Source organism: Bubalus kerabau, chromosome 1, assembly GCF_029407905.1.
Source record: "Bubalus kerabau isolate K-KA32 ecotype Philippines breed swamp buffalo chromosome 1, PCC_UOA_SB_1v2, whole genome shotgun sequence".
Taxonomy (NCBI): Eukaryota; Metazoa; Chordata; class Mammalia; order Artiodactyla; family Bovidae; genus Bubalus; species Bubalus kerabau.
This window is the reverse complement of record NC_073624.1, coordinates 12,837,549-12,856,125: the sequence shown is the minus strand read 5'-3', so window position 1 is coordinate 12,856,125 and position 18,577 is coordinate 12,837,549. Positions and strand designations below refer to the sequence as shown.

Sequence of the window (18,577 nt, the reverse complement as noted above, 5' to 3'; positions counted from 1 at the left end):
AGGACTCGGCGGGGGGAAATCGGGCGGAAAGAAGCCCAGCCACTCTCATCCTCCTTCCTCTAACGAGAACTCCTTCTTCTCCCTTCCATCTCCTTTCCTATTCCAGAGTGAAGGAGCCGGGGAAGGGACCTGGGAGAGGGGACGGATGGGGAGAGGGGATGGATGGGGGGTGTGGACAGAGGGGAGACAGTCCCTCTGGCCAAGGGCCTGGGGACAGAGGACCTTGGCTGGGCCCCACCCCCTTCTCCCACAGCAGCCCCTCTGCTCCTGGTCCACAAGGAGAGACCCCAGTCAATGTGGGAAGGAGAGACAGCAGATGGGGTGGATGAGGAGGTGGGGAGGGCAGCAAGGGTAGGGGGCAGAAACCAGACGGACCCGCTAGCAGCTGGTAGGAAGAACTTGGATTTAATGGAATGAAGGGAAGCCAAACAGAGCTTTCGCCCGTCCCCCAGACTCCCCAGGCCCCTCTCAAAGGGGTTGCCCTCGATCCTGGCCCTTCTCACCCATCCAGCCACCCCTGGAGCAGGGAAGTTGGCACCCAGCTCAGAATAGGGTTCTAAAATGTCCCCTATTATCTTGTCTAGTCTCTGCCTGTCCCCCCACCGCCACCCCTTCCCGAGCCGGGGCGGGGAGCCTGGAGAAACACAGAGGGCTGCTTCTGTGTGTTCCTTCTGTAATCGTGTCCACAGCCAGGCTCACTGGACCACTCAGGCCCTGGCCTCTAGTGGTGAGGCTCCAGCTCAGTAAGGATGAGAAGTGATGTCCTGGGTGTGGCTGGGGCAGAGGGTCCTTCTCGGTGCCCCTGGGGAAGGTCCTCGGCTGGGCACAGGAGCTGGCGAACTCTCTGCGAGCAGAGTGGGGTCTGTCGTGAGCTGGAGACGGGGGGTGGGGGGCAGCGGCCCTCTTCGCTGCTGTGTGCGTGCCTCCTCCTACACAGACTCCCTCCCGGTTAACCACAGCGTTGTCTTGGCGGCCTCCTGTCTCTTTCTGACTGCTGAGCACTCCGTCCGTCCCTCCCCAATGCCCACGCCAGGACCCCTGGCCCTTCCGTGCACCACCCTCTACCTAGGCAGGCTGCCACCTCTCAGCAAGGATGAGCCACCAGCTTGTCCTCTGACTCTTTCCTCCCCTCCATCTCCCTACCTCTCTGAAAGACCCCTTGAGGGTGCTGAGTTTGTAGCAGGTCCAGGCAGGAATGCAGACCATGGAGGAGAGGGCCAGGAGCCAGCCCAGGGCATCGCCCCACCACGGGTATTTGTACTTCTTGTTGTAGGTCAGCGGGGTGTACTTGATCAGGGAGAAGAGGAAGGTGGCCTGAGGGTGAGAGCAGGAGAGACGGGGCTGGGAGAGCATGGGTCCCCGACCCAGCTGGGCCAGTCTGCCTCCAGCCTCCATCCACAGACTACTCAAAATCCATACCCCCGGGGAGATATTTCCAAGGTGCCTACTCTGTCTCTGCAGGGTCCCCGCGACCCTGGGCGTCTCTACACATGGTTGGCGCTCAGTTGGGACTTGGTGTCCAGCTGTGAGCACCTGGAGCGCAGGGGTGGAGCCTCCATCCCCTGGCTTGTCATCAGCCCAGTGGGTGTTCAGGGGCGCTGCTGACCCAGGAAAAGCTAAAGCAGCAGTGCTTAGGAGCTCAGGCCCAGACTCCAAGCCAGGCTGCCTGGGCTTGAGCCCCAACTCTCGGCAACCTTCCAGCTCCAGTGAACTGCTTAGCCTCCGGGGCTTCAGTTTCACCTGAGAAGCGAATGCAGCAGTAATTCTTTGTGGGGTTCTTGTGAGGACTGATTAAATGTGTGATGCACTCTGTGCCCAGCAGGAAGTTAAGTGTTTATTGTCATCACTGGACTTTATCAGTGAGTATCATCTCAGCAGCCTGAGGCATCTGCCCCACATTAGACTCACATTGTGGAGTAGGTCGAGCTGGCTGCCCTGGCCCTCAGTTTGTACTTCTGTGAAATGGGAAGGAAGAAGCTATCTGACTCGAATTTTGCAGAACCCAACAGGAGAATGAATGAAACCTCTAAATGATTTTCATTCCCCACGGAGAAGTCCCTTCTAGGGTAAGGGCCCATTACCCTCCTGGACCACCGCCTCTCTCCCTTCATCTGGTTTCTCCTCTGGAGCTTGTCTTACTGTGCACACAGCTGGTGTGAGGAAGAGCCAACAGTATTTGATGAGAGGCCACGGTCTATACCCAATCATGTCCTCGATGTTGTCATAAAAGCGCCCGGCTCCTGCCACGAAGGAGAGGAGGGAGGGGGAGAAAGGACTGTCTAGCATCTGAAGCATCAGGACAGGGACCACAGCAACCAGGAAGGGCAAGGAAAAGACGTGGTAGATGTCTTCTCTGATCGCCCCTGGGAGCTGACTCTTGCCTGGATTTCACAGACATAAACAGCAGCGGGCAGAACTCGGCTTGGGCCAAGGCAGGGACTTTCTGATGATTGAGGTTGTTAAAGGCTGAAAAGCTCTGGATAAGACGTGATATGGTCCCCCAGGGTGGGCTGGGGGCAGCCATCATTAGAAGGGTGCACAAGACCACCTCATGGGAACCATGTCGGATTCTTGAGATTTTTTTTTTGAGGTTGGGCCAGGGAAAGGTGGTTGTGAGCAGTGGTGTCTCCTTTGTTTGAGAGCCCTAGGCAGAGGCGAGTGCCAGGGTCAGGACCAAGGGGAGAGTCACTCACCATAGGCCCATGCCACGCAGAAGGACTCAAAGATAGCCACGAACAGCAGGCACATGCCACTGGCTGCATAGTAGTCAAAGAGCTGGAACACGTACATGCCGCCCTGCCCGGGGAGGGGGAGAGGCAGAACCTTACCCGAGGAGACAGGCACCCTCAGGGCGTGAAGTGGAGGTGGGGAGGATCACAGGAGACAGAGATGAAAAGAGAGCCTGGTTGGTAAGCTGTAAAGCTCTGGCAGACATGTGACAAGGATAGGGGCTTCTTATTGTTTTGGGAAAGAGAGCTGAAACAGCCATTGTTAGCTCAGCCCTGAGAACAAGCAGGGGGTGACGCAGAGTCCACAACAGTGTGCGTTTTTGGCAGAAGGTCAAGATAGGGGCCGTCCTGGGTACCATCAGGCTACGAGTTCCGTCTCCTGCCTTCTCCCCTGAGATGTCACCCAGAATGTCACCCACCCCAGGGCTCCCTTTACTGCCTTTGAAGTCTGTCCCTGGAACTTGGGTCAGCTGCCTGGGAACTCATGGGGTCTTGCTGGATGCAGTTTTTCCCAGTCCAACCGCACTGGACACTTTTGATTTTCCCATCCAGGCTTTCTATATTTCTCAGCATCTGGGGAGCCAAAGCGTCCCTCAGCCATGACCAGAGCTAGATGTTCAGTGCTTCCCAGGCTGGGAAAGGACCAGACCCCAGGCCCTGAAGCCCAGATGGCAGAGACCTGGCATCACAGCAGCTGCTTCCCCTGCCAGGAGGACAGTGACCCCCCCACCTTGGCTTCTCCTCCTCCCCAGGACCCACCTGCAAGCCCCCACACCCTCACCTCTGTGAGCATGACCAGCCCGACGAGGAAGGAGGTGACAGACACCCCCAGAATGAGGACCTCCCTGCGGTTCTTCTTGCGGAACACACGGGGATACATGTCCACCAGTGCCGTCACCAGGCTTTCCACACACACGAACTGGACGAGAGGGCGAGGAGTTGGAGGGCAAGCGCGCCACCACCCCCCCAACCGAGAAGCTCCGTCAACCAGCTCTGGCTCATCGCTCCCGGAGGCAGCCCTGCCTGCCTCCTGACAGTCCAGAGTGCCCCCTGCATGGTTGGGGTTGGATCCACCCTCCAAAACTCCCCTTGGTCCCTGGAAGGGCATCGCCGCCGGACATGCGCCCAGCCCCCAGCTGTTTTAAGGGCCTTCAGGGCATCACGTTCAATGTTGGGGAACAAGCCCGCTGCTTCCCACCCACAACCCACGCACACCACTGTCTCTCAGGCTCTGAGTGGCCATCCCTCTAGATACCTGGCTGTCCAGTCCCAGGAGGACGACCATGAAGAAGAAGCAGCAGGCCCAGAGAGGCGAGAAGGGCAACATCACCACAGCCCGGGGGTAGGCGATGAAGGCCAGGCCGGGGCCTGTGCAGGGAGAGAGGGACCTGCCGGTGCCACCCCCAGGCGGGCATCCCGGTGTGGGACACAGGATAGTGGGAGCCCTGAAGCTAGCCACCCCCACCACCGTCCTGGCCCAGAAGAAGACACCCAGACCCCGACCTGATCCCTGCTCTTCAAGGCACCACCCACTGTTTTCTCGGGGCAGGAGGAGAACATAAAGTCTGTGTGCATTTTAAAGGGTTTTGGAAAACAGAAAGGGGTCTATTTCACCCACATTTCTATAAGTTCTACCCCCAAATCCTCAGCGCTCACTCTCTAGATCTATTGCTCCAAATCAGAGGTTTCATACTTAAAAAGAGCTCACAGATGTTTGTGGAGCTGGTTGTCCCAGAGTAAAAGGGAGAGTGGGGGAGGTGAAGGACGTGGAGCCTTCGTGCAACCGTAAGGCAATTGCTGGAGAGTGGTTTCTGTAAGTTTCCAAAGAAAATACCTTCTGGACTAGATTGGGTCTGGGGCACCGCTGGCCACCTCTGCACCTCTGCACTGCCTTTTCTCTTGCCCGACAGCAAGCAAGCTGGCACTGGGTGTCATGATACCACGCCCCACCCCCGCCCCCATCCTCTCAAACACTTCATGTTGCCCTTGGCTGGCTCAGATGGCAAGAACAGGGTCACGTGCCAGCACCCGGTCATCCATAGGGAGCCGCTCTTGAAAGGAAGGGCACGTCTATGGCCATAACACTCTGAACGCGATCTTGTATAAAAGGAAGAGCAAGACCGTGGGCCGGGATGACGCTCAGTTCCTATCTTGCTTCCCATGCTGCCGGGGCCCACCCCACCACTCTCCATCACAAGTCACCGCAAACGCTCAGCACCTCGCCTGGCACAGGGCAGCGCTTTGTAACAGAGAAACACGATCGTTCTTAATAAGAACCCATGATGTCAGTTATCTGGTGCCCGGCACCTTGTGTGACGGGGGAGCTTGTGAACCCCATGATCAAAATCATCTTATTACAGGTGCAAGCAGGCGGTCCACGGGCCTAGAGGGTGTACAAGGCAAACGCTGGCCACTTACCCAGATAGGGGACCATCTGTGATTTTATTTAAAATCAACAGCAGTGCTGCATGGGTGGGGCGGGGGTGAGGGTCAGGCACTTAGAGGAGGAAAGCCAAGTGCCGGTAATTAACTTACCCCTGAGACACACTTTAAGGGGTACAAGACGGCAGGATGCAGGACAGTGTATACCGCACCTTAGCAACTGGCTGTTACAAGATGTAACAAGCAGAAACAGTAATATGTATGTGTGTGTGAATGGGTATGTACAGACGTATGTGTATTCTTTTTCTCTTAAAAGACTAAACCATTTCTGGAAGGAAAAGCGTGAACCGGATGACACTGGTTGGCTCCAGGGTGAGGAACTGGAGGCGAGTGTGGGAAGGAAGGTGTTCTCTGCACACCTGTTCGCCCTTTGAAGCTGGAATTGCTGCTTAAGTCCATCCCACATCTTCCCAGGACGCAGCCACTGAAAGGTCACCCGAGTGTAGGGGACAGTAGAAACGCCTGTGAATCCCGGTGGGCTGGCGAAGGTTCAGACAAAGCTCACAGAGTCACCTGGCTCGGGCCCCCACCCCCCAAAACACCACCCACCTGACTCGGCCACCTCAGAGATGGGCACCCCCTGCTCTTGGGACATGAAGCCCAGGATGGAGAAGATGGCAAACCCGGCCACGAAGCTGGTGCCGCTGTTGAGGAAGCAGAGCGCGATGCTGTCCCTGCGGGCAGGGCGGGGCAGGGAACAGATGGTCAGTGGGGCTCCCAGTACCTCTGGCCAGGACCAGGGAACCCAAGGGACACCGCTTGCCCAGCAGGGGCAGAGGACACCCAAAGGGCTGGTCCTGAGCCCTGACTCCGTGGGCTCAGACTTGGACTGACCCACGGTCATCCTGGATGAGTGAGGCCCCAAGGGAGTAACAGGGTCTGAACCTCGCCCACGGACACACAGCCTCCCTCTCCCATCGTGCCATCACTGTGCCTCCTGGGACACCACCCTGGTACCCACACAGCCCGCACGTTAATGGAGGGGAGAGGGGCACCCAGGCTACAGTTGTTCCTTACTCACCTAAGTTTCGATTTTGAAATGCATGATGTGATTTTGTTTAGCTAAAACTGGCTTGAATTCTCTGACATAACCCAGGCGGGCCCACAGGAACCATGGGGAGGGGCCAGAGCAGGGAGGCCTGGGCTGCTCCGTGTCACTCCCGGGCAGGTCTGCTTGCACACCTGTGCCCACTGCCCTCTACGTGAGCCCGGGGCTGGGTTTCCCAGCCAACCTCAATTATCAGGTCCTCCAGGGAGCAATCGCTTGCCCGTGCTGCCCCCGGCTCCTCTCACCACCCGGCAGCCCTGGGGGACTGACTGGAGAGTGGGGTGAAGACAGGTGGGGTGTAGGGATCGCCCCTGACCTGGCACACCTGGAGGGCAGGCGCCCAGGCCCCACCCCCGCTCACCTGTAGCAGTTGTTGTGGAACTTGTTGTAGCTGCCCAGGGCCGTCAGGCACCCTAGGCAGATGGCAAAGGAGAAGAAGATCTGGGTGCCCGCGTCCATCCACACCTACACAGAGAAAAGGCAAGAAAGCTGCCCCTCCGAGGTGCCCACAGGCCCACAGCCGAGCCAGGCTGGAGATACAGAGCCCTGCCCTCAGCCGGGGCAGAGAGCCCCGAGACCATGCTGTCCCAATGGGCTCGAATTCCTGGGCCTCTAGATGGGGTGTCTTGGGCACCACCAGGATGGCACGGGCATCAGGACTAAAGGACCCACAATGGAGGCTGGCGGGCAGGTGCTGTAGAACCAAGTGAGGCCTGGGAACTTCCCTGGTGTCCAGTGGTTAAGATTCCCTGCTCGCATTGCAGGTGGCGGGGGGCAGTGGGGGGGGCCTGGGTTCAATCCCTGCTCAGGGAACTAGATCCCACATGCCACAAAAAAAAAAAAAAAACCTTCATGTTGAAACTAAGACCCGGGGCAGTCAGATACAAAACAAAAAACAAACAAGCTAAAACAACAAGTGAGGCTGGGCCCCGTGCTGCTGTAATGGAAACAAAGCCCGGGGCTCAGCCCCCACTTTCTCCCGCCCCAGACCCCGGGTGATGTGCCCAGTTTGGAAGGAACCCAGGACAGTCTTTCTGGGGATGTGGGTCCTCAGCGTCACAGCCTTCATGAGCATGTGTCCCAGGTGCCTCAAAACCCTCTGAAAACAAAGGAGGGATCCTCTGCTCACAAAACATCCAGAGGGTGAAGAGACGTCATCTCTAAGGGGCTGTGTGCTCCTGGGGGAAGACGGCGCTTGGTAAACACAGGGCACAGCTGTCCCTCTTATTATCTCAGCTGCCGGCCCGGCCTGAGCACGCTGTGATTTATATTTCACAGCTAGAATAACATCCCAAAGAGAAAGAAGATCAAGGCAAATGGGGCTCAGCAAGGCTGCAGATCCACAGGAGGTGGGGGTCCTGGGTCCACAGACCCTCCCCAGGCACCTCCTGCCTTCAGGGGACGTGAGCACCAAGCTGTGGCCACGGACATCACCAGGCTGGTGGCGGGGTCCCCACTTCTGGTCTCACCCTCCACAGTAGCCCCCAAACAGGTCCCTGCTGTCCTTCCACTAAAATCAAGCTCCCCTGCCCACAGGCACCAAAGCCTCAGCTGCTCGTGTCCACAGGTCCTCAGCCCCTGCCCACCCCTCCCGCCTCCCTAACCACTGCGACCACCCTCGACCTCGCTTGCTCCTGCTCTCACTGCTCACTCCCCGCAAATGCCCCCTTTCCTTGGTGCTCTGGCAGGTCCGAGGGATCCCATGCCAGCTGACTGCCTCAGAACACAGATTCCTCAACCAGCATCCCAGCTGAGACCCTGAACTAGGCCTAGAGCAGAACCCAGAATCCTGTGTGGCTTCAGAGCCCCCTGGGGAATCCCAGTGTCCAGAAGTGGGGATCCTGCCCTTCCAGCCTCTGAGAACTGGAGTCCAGCCTGACGCTCTTGCCTCCTGCTCTCTTTGCACTTGTGCTGGGCTGGATACAGACAGGAAAGAGGGTGAAGAGAGGGGGGCTGTGCCTGACCATCTGTGCCTCCTGCCCACCAGGACTCCCAGGGCATGTGGGAGGCAGGAGCTGCCACCTGGGGCAGGGGATCCTCAGCAAGAAGCACAGAGGAAGACCCCCCAAGGAGGCAGGGCCAGAAAGGAGCTAGCAGGCAAGGTCGACCACCCCAGGGAAACTTTCTTAAACCTCAGGGGAAATGATGATGGGGAGAGGGGAGGGGGCCTTGGGATTTATTTCAGAAGCGGGAGAAGGAAAGGACAGGCATGAGAGAAGCCGAGCGGGGGATACCAGGATGGGTACCACAAAACTGTGGATACCGCAGGCAGAGGTCATGCCTCAGGGAGTCCAGTGCCTCCTTTGCGGCATCTCAAACCCTTTCCTCTTCTAAAATTGCCCCAGAGACTGAGAGGAGCATCCTCCCAGGAAGACCCAGTGGTCTTGGGTCTGAAGGTCACTCATCCGCTCCCTTCATTATCGCAGCCTCAAGGGTGGGTCAGTGAGGCAAGGGGCTCTGAGGTCAAAAAGAAAGGACAAGGGGGGACTTCCCTGGTGGTCCGGTGGTTAAGAATCTACCTGGCGATGTGGGGGGATACGGGTTCGATTCCCGGTTGGGGAACTAAAATCTCACATGCTTTGGAGCAACTGAGCCTGTGGGCCACAACTGAAGAGTCTGCAAGTCTGAAGTGTGCTGCAAAGAAAGAGCCCGCGTGATGCAGTAGAAAGAAACCCCACATGCTACAGCTAAGACCTGCTCTGTGCGCTCTGTCAGTCCTGTCCAACTCTTTGCGACCCCATGGACTGTAGCCCACCAGGCTCCTCTGTCCGTGGGATTCTCCAGGCAAGAATACTGGAGTGAGTTGCTATTCCCTCCTCCAGGAACTAAGACCCGATGAAGCCAAAATAAAATAATAAATAAATAAAAAGAAAGAATCAGGGAGGTCTCTGCAGGCAGGTCATCCAGGACCTGGCCCAGCCTCGGGCCCTGGAGGTCCACTCCCACACCTGGTGGGGCCCACGGTCCACATGGGAAACTATTTCCTCGGAGACAGTCCCATGGTTGCCCACGGGCAGATCCCGTTGTTAGGAAGTATTTCGAACTTGGGCTTGGGAAGAAGAAATAAAGGAAAACTGTGACTCGGCTGTTCACCTCACCCTCAGGGGACACACTCAGAATCCAGCTGGGAGGAGAGGTTGATGAGAACTGAGGAAGAGGAAGCAGGGGGCCTGAGGGTTCAGAGTGCAGGGGTCAGCCCCGTAATTGTGACTCAGGCCCCTGGCTAGTGAGTGGGCTTGCAGCTGCTCTGGGCTGGCCTTCTAGGGTAGGGGAGCCGCGGGCTGGGGCGGAGTGGGGAAGGGCCGGAGGACAGCAGAGCAAGCCATTCTGTTCTTGCCACAGCCCAGCTGCCACCTGCCTGGTGCAGGAGCCCTGGTTTCCAGAACAAAACTCCATGAGCTTGGCTGGCGCAGAAGACTGCCCGACAAAACAGGTGTGAAAGAAAACTTGGCCAAGTGTGGGTTAAAAAGAGGTCTTGGAGTAGGGGACAGGGGAAGAGAGAAGTTTCTAGAATATCCAGGAAAGATGTTTTTCAACCCGGAGTCCAACCTCAAGAACTATTTACTATTTTGAGAAAGGCAATTATGGAACAGAAAAAGCCTGGGCTTTGGAGTCAAACTGGGTTCATTTCCTAACTCTGTTCATTACTTGCTGTGTGATCTTAGGCAGATCACTTAACCTCTCTGAACCTCACTTGCCTCATCATGAAAATGGTAATAATAAGTGAAATAAAAAGGGGGTATATTAACAGATAAAATGTGTAAAACAACAAATAAAAATAAAATAGTGTTTGTCAAATGTCTAATACATAAAAAAACACTAGTTCCCTATCCCACCTCAGGGCTTCCCCTGTAGCTCAGCTGGTAAAGAATTCGCTTGCAATGCAGGAGACCCTGGTTCAATCCCTGGGTCAGGAAGTTCCCTGGAGAAGTGATGGGCTACCCACTCCAGTATTCTTGGGCTTCCCTGGTGGCTCAGATGGTAAAGAATCCACCTGCAATGCAAGAGACCTGGGTTCAATCCCTGGGTTGGAAGATTCCCCTGGAGAAGGGCATGGCAACCCACTCCAGTATTCTTGCCTGGAGAATCCCCATGGACAGAGGAGCCTGGAGGGTCACAAAGAGTCGGACACGACTGAGTGACTAAGCACAGCACAGCACAGTGGGCTATTTGCTCTTGCTGTCATTTTAAAGAAGCATCTCGCCTTCCAGGTTCCCTAGGTCTCAATGTGCGACATCAAAATAAAAAGCTTCGTTCTAATTAATGGCTCCAACCTCCCCCCGAAATAAACCCTCCCATGAATAGCTTAACACAGAGATTTAAGATGTCCAACAAGGGTTCTCTGGACACCTTGTCCCCAACCCCTGTCCTTACCAATGGACAGACGAAAAGGGTCAGGGTGGGTGAGGGAAAGAAACAGAGCCTGACCAGCACATGCACCAGCGGAGCTCCTGGGGCTGCTCCCCAGTGGGACAGAGTCGGTGCTGGGGAGCCCAGGAGAGGCGGCAGCCCACCCACTGCACAGCAGCCTGGCAGAGAAACCCAGTCGTGTCTCTGCCTGGCCTCCGCTCCCAGATTGAGAGCTTGACAGATAGAGACACTTTGGTCTTTGTGCTGCAGGAATTTTGCACCTTTCTCAAGTGCCAGCCAAATGCAGGTTGGAACTGTCACACTTCCTGGGGAACGCCAACTGGATTTGATTAGGACTCTGGCCGGGACATCCCGCCCTGCAGGAAGCCAGGACCAGCAGCTAACATGGCTGCTCGCAAGCTCAGGACCAAGCCTGGCTCTGGAAACATCTCCCTCCCATGGCCTCAGAGGACTCTGAGGGCATCGGCTCCCTGCATGGCCTGCAGCTGCCCGGGGTTGGAAGGACAGTATCCTGGAGAGGAGACTGAAAGAGGTCTTCATCCCTGCAGTAGCCAGACACAGAATTATGGCCTTTTAACTCTCAGAGCTGCATGCTGTCTGGTCCTCCTTCATATTTGCCACCAGCTGTTATATGTGGTGCTGGAGAAGACTCTCAAGAGTCCCTCGGACAGCAAGGAGATAGAACCAGTCAATCCTAAAGGAAATCAGTCCTGAATACTCATTGGAAGGACTGAGCTGAAGCTGAAACTCCAATACTTTGGCCACCTGATTCGAAGAACTGACTCATTGGAAAAGACCCTGATGCTGGGAAAGATTGAAGGCAGGAGGAGAAGGGGATGACAGAGGATGAGATGGTTGGATGGCATCACTGAATCAACGGACATGAGTTTGAGCAAACTCCGGGAGCTGTTGATGGACAGGGGAGCCTGGTGTGCTGCAGTCCATGGGGTCGCAAAGAGTCGGACACGACTGAGCAACTTAATAACAATAACAACTAACAAAGGTGGGGATACTTCACTGGTTGATGGTGAGGATGAGCTGAAATAGTACACATGAACCTCTTAACGACGCCAGGGCTGTGGCAGGCGCTCAGCAGTTGTCGGCTACGCACGGCTGGTCAGCACGAACAGGGTATCGATCAGAAAAGCCACCGGTCAATTCCAGAGATTCTGGACCCTGTCTCCCTTTCTTCTTTCATTCCATCTGCCCGTCTCCCTGTCTGTCACCCCTCCTTCTTCCTGCCTGACCCCCAAGCATAGACACCTTGTGGCTCAGCCACCAGTCCATGCCGTGCTCCTGAGCCACAGCAGCTCCTCCTGCGTGAAGGATCCACGCCAGACCCGCACCTGGCTCCTCTCCCCCGAGGCCTTGCCCAGCTCTGCTGCTCCACCACCTCCAGCTTGCTGCCTGGTCCCACCACAGGGTCCCCTGTGGGTCTCGGCCTGCTGTTACTTCCATGTGAGCCTGGGCCCCGTCTGCTCATCTGTGCTGCGAGGAGTTTGCACAGATGACGTCTGGGGTTTTCTAGCTTTGGCAGCTGCCGTTCTACAGTTTGGCTCCACTGCCACCCTCGGGCCCAGGTGGAGATGAGGCAGCTGTGCCTGTCTCTATCTGTCTCAGAAACAAGTGCAGGAGGGCATGCTCACATCCCACCAGAGGTCATGAAGGAACCCCAGGGCCGAGGCTGGGGCAATGTCTGGGCTCGAATGGTCTGGATGCTTCTGGGGGCCACAGTAACCCCAGGACCCAGGATGGAAGAGCTTGTAGTCCATCTAGGGGGGGAAGGCAGGCTGGAGAACAGTCACCCCAACCTCTGCACAAAGAACAAGGGGAGCCACTGCCTCTGTGGGGACATCCCCTCCTCAAAGGGAGCTGGGGGAGGGGCCGTTCCCTCCTCTCCTGCCCTCCTTGCCCCTCAGCAAGACAATGCCGCTGCCTTTACTATTAAAATGTTTGAAAAGCTGTCCGGTTGCTGGTCTGCCCTGAGCTGGGCAACACTTTCAGGGACATGGCCCCTCCCCACCGAGCAAAGGAGGCTCCCAGGAGGTAACCTTTGCTGGGGGGATGGGGACAGGGGGTAGCCCAGTGTGTAGGGCTCTGGGCTTCCCTCGCCCATGGCCTCTTCCACCTCTGCACCTCCTGGCTTTGCATGCATATGCATCCTAAGTCGCTCAGTCCTGTTTGACTCTTTGTGACCCCATGCACTGTAGCCTGCCAGGCTCCTCTATCCATGGGACTCTCCAGGCAAGAATGCTGGAGCGGGTTGCCATGCCCTCCTCCAGGAGATCTTCCCGACCCGGGGATGTAACCCTAGTCTCCTGCATTGACAGGCCGGTTCTTTACCACTAGCGCCACCTGGGAGGCCCTTCAAAACGGCGGGCAAACAGGAGGCGAGAAGCCGGCAGAGGCTTCTCACAACAGGCCTTGCTGTCCAAATCCTCGGTCAGCAAGCACCCGCTCCTGGAGGGTGGACCTGAAGGAAGAGCCGGGAGGGACGGGGAGGCGGGGTGCAGCCCTCTGGACAGCAGGCAGGAAACTCAATACCAGCCAGCTGGCTCCGGGCGGGGCCGGGGACACTGCCAGGGGTGGGCCATGTGGGCAGAGAGGGGGAAGCAGAGGGCTGGCGGAGGGTCAGGGGAGAGAGGCTGCCCAGTGTGAAAGGAGGTGCCAAGCGGAGGTGGGAGGTGGAGCAGGGCAGAGCCTGGAGAAGGGCTTTTAGGACCTTCAGCCCCCGAGGGACACCCCCCGGGCTGCCTGGCAGCTGTGAAACTAGCAGGGAGCACACCCAGCTGCCAGCAGATGTGTGGAAATATCCCCACCGCGGACGCCGGAGACGGAGCAGAGATGCCCATACAGAGCACAGGGGCAGCCCTCGTCGTCGGGGGTTTCTTACCTGGGGGTCCCACAGACGTGTGAGGTTTGGGTACAGGTAGAACTGAATTCCTTGGGCTGCCCCGGGCAGTGTCACCCCTCGAATCAACAGGACCACCAGCATGAGGTAAGGGAAGGTGGCCGTGAAGTACACCACCTGGGCCGAGGCGATGGAAAGACACGGAAGCCGTGACGGGCTGGAGGAGCTGCGACCCCACGGGAGAGGTCACGGAGCCCGCCTGCTCCCCTCCCGCTCACCCCTCATCCCGCAGCTGTTCAGTCCTGTCTGCCCTCTGCCTCCGGCCACAACCTCCTGCCTCCCTCCCTCCAGCTCCCCCCACACAATCCCTGGCAAATATTTGTTGAGTGACTGAATGAACTTAGGCATGTCCCTGACAGGGGGCTTAGAACTGTGGCCAGGGTCGTCAGGAATGACAGCTCCGTCACACGTGATCCCTGTCCTCGCCGAGTTTACGAGCTTAGCATGACTGCATGGGCCGATTAGCAGGGGGGCCTGGTCAGAGGCCTCGGGGACCAGAGTCCAGGAGAACTCGAGCTGCCCTGCATGACACACTCCAGGGCAGGGCGTCTCCCTCGGGCCTTGGGTGGCTGAGAATTGTGTCAAGATGAGCAGTCCCAAAGCACTGCTGTACGAAACAGGGCGCTGTGAACCGTGTTCCTTGTGCGATTTGCCCACACACGTGGTAGGCTCCGAGATCCTGCCGCCCTCCCCGTCTCTGCCCCCCTCCCTCTCTCTGTCTCCCCCCTCTCTGTCTCCCACTCCCTCTCTGTCTCCCCCTCCCTTTCTCTGTTTCCCCCTCCCTCTCTCTGTGCCCCCCTCCCACTCTCTGCCTCCCCCTCCCTGTCTCCCCCTCCCTCCCTCTGTCTCCCCCTGCCCCTCTCTGTCTCCCCCTCTCCCTCTCTGTCTCCCCCCTCCCTCTGTCTCCCCCTCCCCCTCTCTTTCTCCCCCTCCCTTTCTCTGTTTCCCCCTCCCTCTCTCTGTGCCCCCCTCCCACTCTCTTTCTCCCCCTACTCTCTGTCTCCCCCCTCCCTCTGTCTCCCCCTCCCCCTCTCTGTCTCCCCCCTCCCTCTGTCTCCCCCTCCCCCTCTCTTTCTCCCCCTCTCCCTCTCTGTCTCCCCCTCCCTCTCTCTTTCTCCCCCTCCCTTTCTCTGTTTCCCCCTCCCTCTCTCTGTGCCCCCCTCCCACTCTCTTTCTCCCCCTACTCTCTGTCTCCCCCCTCCCTCTGTCTCCCCCTCCCCCTCTCTGTCTCCCCCCTCCCTCTGTCTCCCCCTCCCCCTCTCTTTCTCCCCCTCTCCCTCTCTGTCTCCCCCTCCCACTCTCTTTCTCCCCCTACTCTCTTTCTCCTCCCTCCCTCTGTCTTCCCCTCCCCCTCTCTGTCTCCCCCTCCCCCTCTCTGTCTCCCCCTCCCTCTGTCTCCCCCTCCCCCTCTCTTTCTCCCCCTCTCCCTCTCTGTCTCCCCCTACCTCTCTCTGTCTCCCCCTCCCTCTGTCTCCCCCTCCCCCTCTCTTTCTCCCCCCTCCCTCTCTGTCTCCCCCTCCCTCTCTCTGTCTCCCCCCTCCCTCTGTCTCCCCCTCCCCCTCTCTTTCTCTCTCTCCCCCTCTCTGTCTCCCCCTCCCTCTCTCTGTCTCCCTCTCCCTCTCTCTGTTTCCCCTTCCCTCTTTGTCTTTCTTCCATTTCACCTCCCCAAACAGAAGGACATGTGACTGAGCCCAGGAGAGGCACAGAATCAAGCAAGCGAGCACCAAGCAATCTTCGTGGGGTCATTCCCTCCCATCCCTGACTAGGTACAACTTGAGGAACCCCTGGGTGGCTGAGCCCCCCAGCGAGGGTAGAGGGTCCCGGGAGGGGAGGGGCCTAGAGCTCTCTGACACAGACCTTGCCCGTGGACTTGACGCCCTTCCAGATGCAGAAGTAGCAGATGACCCAGGCGAGCAGGAGGCACAGGGCCAGCTCCCAGCGCAGGGCACCCAGGTGCTGGATGCCCTCTGAGATCTTCAGGACCCGCCGCCTGGGGAAAGAGGGGTGAGCTGCCGGCCTCAGCTCCCTGGGCAACAGAGCTGAGCCTCTCGCTCTGATCTGAAAAAGGCTCACCGGCTCCTTTACTCTGAACCGTGAGGCTCACCTTTGCCCAGAGATGGGGATAGACAGACAGGGAGGCAAAGACAAACTGTCCCTGGGCAAGCTTATTCTGCCAGGCCAAGTGCAACTGAACCCAGAGAAGGGAACGCAAACATATTCTCTCAGCTGGACTGTGAAGATGCTTTGATATTAGGAATCACGTCTTAGGTGAATGCCAGTATTTGGCGGGAGGAGCAGTAGAGGTAACTGACAAGGAGCTGGGGAGGAGGGTGGACACTCATGGGGGTGGCCCCGGGGGAGGGGAGGCAGGCCCGGCCTGAGGACAGTCCTGCATTAACCACAGATACAGGCAAAAGGGAAAAGCCACTTGGATGGTGGGGCCACCAAAGGAGGAAGCAGAAGTTCGTCCCTTGCCATCTGTGAAGTCACCGCTGTTTGAACTCACCCCCCTGCCCTGGACAAACCATCCACACTGGAGGAAGGGAGAAAGGGCCTCACTTACTCCCAGAACTCGATGACGGGAGAGGTGGCATTCTCAGCGGTCGCATTCAGAGAGCCATTGGTCCTCTGGAACTCCACGCAGCGCTCTGTGGGCGGCCAGGGGTCAGGGGAGCAAGAGAAAGATCACTGGCCTGTGTGACCAGAGGGTGGGGGGAACTTTAGGAGACTGGGAAAGAAGGTGTCCGGGCTGAAGTTATCTAAACAAAACAGTCTCACAATGAGACATGAAAGACATAATAACCTCATCAAACCCATGGCACCGTTTCCCACTTCTCCATGGCAGAGGGGGTGGGGGGTGGGATGGGGGGGTGGGTCGTGGCTGCACATTCTAATTAAAGCAAGACCAGGCAGCATCGGCAAAGATGCTTTGCACACTGCTTCAAATATTTCTGGGCCACCGTCCTGGATGGGCTCACGACCTTTGAGGAACAATCAGGACGCCATCCAGGGAAGTGGTGCAGTCATGGCTAAGAGCAGGGGTACAGGCCAGGAGGCTCTGGCTTGAATTCCACTCCCCACCCCCCCGCCAGGTTATTCACTGAGAGGCTCTCTAAGCCTCAGTCCTGTCGGCTCTAAACGCACATGGCAAGAGCCCTGCGCAGGGCCGATAAGGGGATTAAATGAAAATGAGACTCCAGGGCGCTCCATAAATAGTGGCTCTCAGTTACCCCTCTATGCCTTCAGACTTTTCACAAAGTGTTCACACCCTTCTTTGCGTTTTATCAGGACAGCAATCCTGCGAAATACTAAGATAGCATTTTCCCTACTGCACGCACGAGAAAGCAAATTTTCTCAGAGATGACTTGTTATCACCCATCTGTGAGGAAGTGAGGGCTGGGGTCCTGCTCAGCAAAGTGTGTTAAGTTCCACCTGCAGAGAATCTGGGAGCTGGGGACTGCCCCGGGGGTCCAGCGGTTAAGAATCCACCTTCAGTGCAGGGGACTTGAGTTTGATCCCTGGGTGGAGAACTGGTCCCTGGTCAGGCTTCCCTGGTAACTCAGCTGCTAAAGAATCCACCTGCAATGCAGGAGACCCTGGTTTGATTCCTGGGTCAGGAAGATTCCCTGGAGAAGAGATAGGCTACCCACTCCAGTATACTTAGGCTTCCCTGGTGGATCAGCTGGTAAAGAATCTGCCTGCAATGCAGGAGACCTGGATTCCATCCCTGGGTTGGGAAGACTCCCCTGGAGGAGGGCATGGCAATCTACTCCAGTATTCTTGCCTAGAGAATCCCCATGGAAAGAGGAGCCTGACAGGCTACAGTCCATGGAGTCGCCAAGAGTTAGACATGACTGAGCCACTAAGCACAGCACAGGGAACTAAGATCCCACATGCCTAGGAGCAACTAAGCTTGTGGGCCACAACTAGAGAGCCCATGAGCAGCAACAAAGACCCAACAGCCAAAAATTTAAAAAAAAAAAAAAAAGTCGGGGGGGCCGGGAGAGAGGGAGAGGGAGGGGGAAACAAAGAGAGGAGAAGAAAAAACACAATAAAGAAAATATCCAAACAGAACAGACTTTTTAAAACTTGATTCATTCCACAAATATGTTTTGAGGGCTCAGGATATAGCACACAGCACTAAGCACAAACCAAACCAACAAAGAGAAAAAGCCGGGTGAATGCCAGGGCCCGGGGCCGGGACAGGCACAGGCAGACACATTGAGCAGAACCTAGTGGATCAGTGACCCGCAGGGAGGGACATCCAGGATTGGACTTTTCACTTGAAAAGTAGTGGCACGGAGGTGGTGGCAGAGAGGAACGAAGGAAGGCAGGCCTGGAGAGACAGCACACAATTTGGGGGCGAGGGGGGCCGAGTGGCTGCCGGGTCGGAGAGGACCAAGGACGTTCATCACCCCAGATGGTTCTTCTAGACAGCACTACTCTAGGTAACTTTTAATTTTATCTTTTATTTAATGTTTACTTTCTATTCATTAGACTCAGTAGTTCTATGGCCCTTATGGGCTCCTGTCTTAAAATGGAACCACAAGAGACAATTACTTGCTATTATAAATGATAGAGATACTGTATAAAATGGTGTATCCCCTGGTTCAGTCCAGATGAACTGGGAGTTGAAAAGGCCTAAAATAGCATCAGAAAGAAGACATGAGAAACAAATAAATGAAATAATATATACATATATATTGTATATAATACATGTACATATATAATAATATAATATATACATATATTATATATACATTGTATACAATATATACATATATAAATATATGTATTGTATATAATATATACATATATCAAACTAACCATGTCTCAGATCACATAAAGGGCTAAACTGCACAAAATGAAGTCAGTTCTGTCTTCATAATACGTGCATTTATAATGTGTTTGATGGAACCCATGAATTTTTTACACTGTCTGTAGGGCTTTTCTGGTGGCTCAGTGGATCGTGGGTTTGATCCCTGAGTCGGGATGATCCTGTGTGCTGAAGAAAACTAAGCCTGTGTCTCACGACTACAGAGCCTGTGCTCCAGAGACCAGAAGCCAAAGCTACTG

At 56.4% G+C, this 18,577-nt stretch overlaps 1 protein-coding gene across 1 annotated transcript in view; it reads right to left on the bottom strand.

The window, feature by feature from the left end:
• Nucleotides 1-721: 721 nt before the first annotated feature.
• Nucleotides 722-18,577, bottom strand: part of SLC6A13 (solute carrier family 6 member 13) — a 35,186-nt gene continuing 17,330 nt past the window's right edge. Inside the window, exons 4-14 of the mRNA XM_055566056.1 lie at nt 16,065-16,149; nt 15,359-15,491; nt 13,484-13,618; nt 6,581-6,684; nt 5,721-5,845; nt 3,985-4,097; nt 3,511-3,648; nt 2,694-2,796; nt 2,140-2,240; nt 1,144-1,314; nt 722-844 (exon numbers count right to left, since the gene is read on the bottom strand). Coding sequence (XP_055422031.1) covers nt 722-844; nt 1,144-1,314; nt 2,140-2,240; nt 2,694-2,796; nt 3,511-3,648; nt 3,985-4,097; nt 5,721-5,845; nt 6,581-6,684; nt 13,484-13,618; nt 15,359-15,491; nt 16,065-16,149 — 1,331 coding nt within the window. The remainder of the gene's footprint in view (nt 845-1,143; nt 1,315-2,139; nt 2,241-2,693; nt 2,797-3,510; nt 3,649-3,984; nt 4,098-5,720; nt 5,846-6,580; nt 6,685-13,483; nt 13,619-15,358; nt 15,492-16,064; nt 16,150-18,577) is intronic.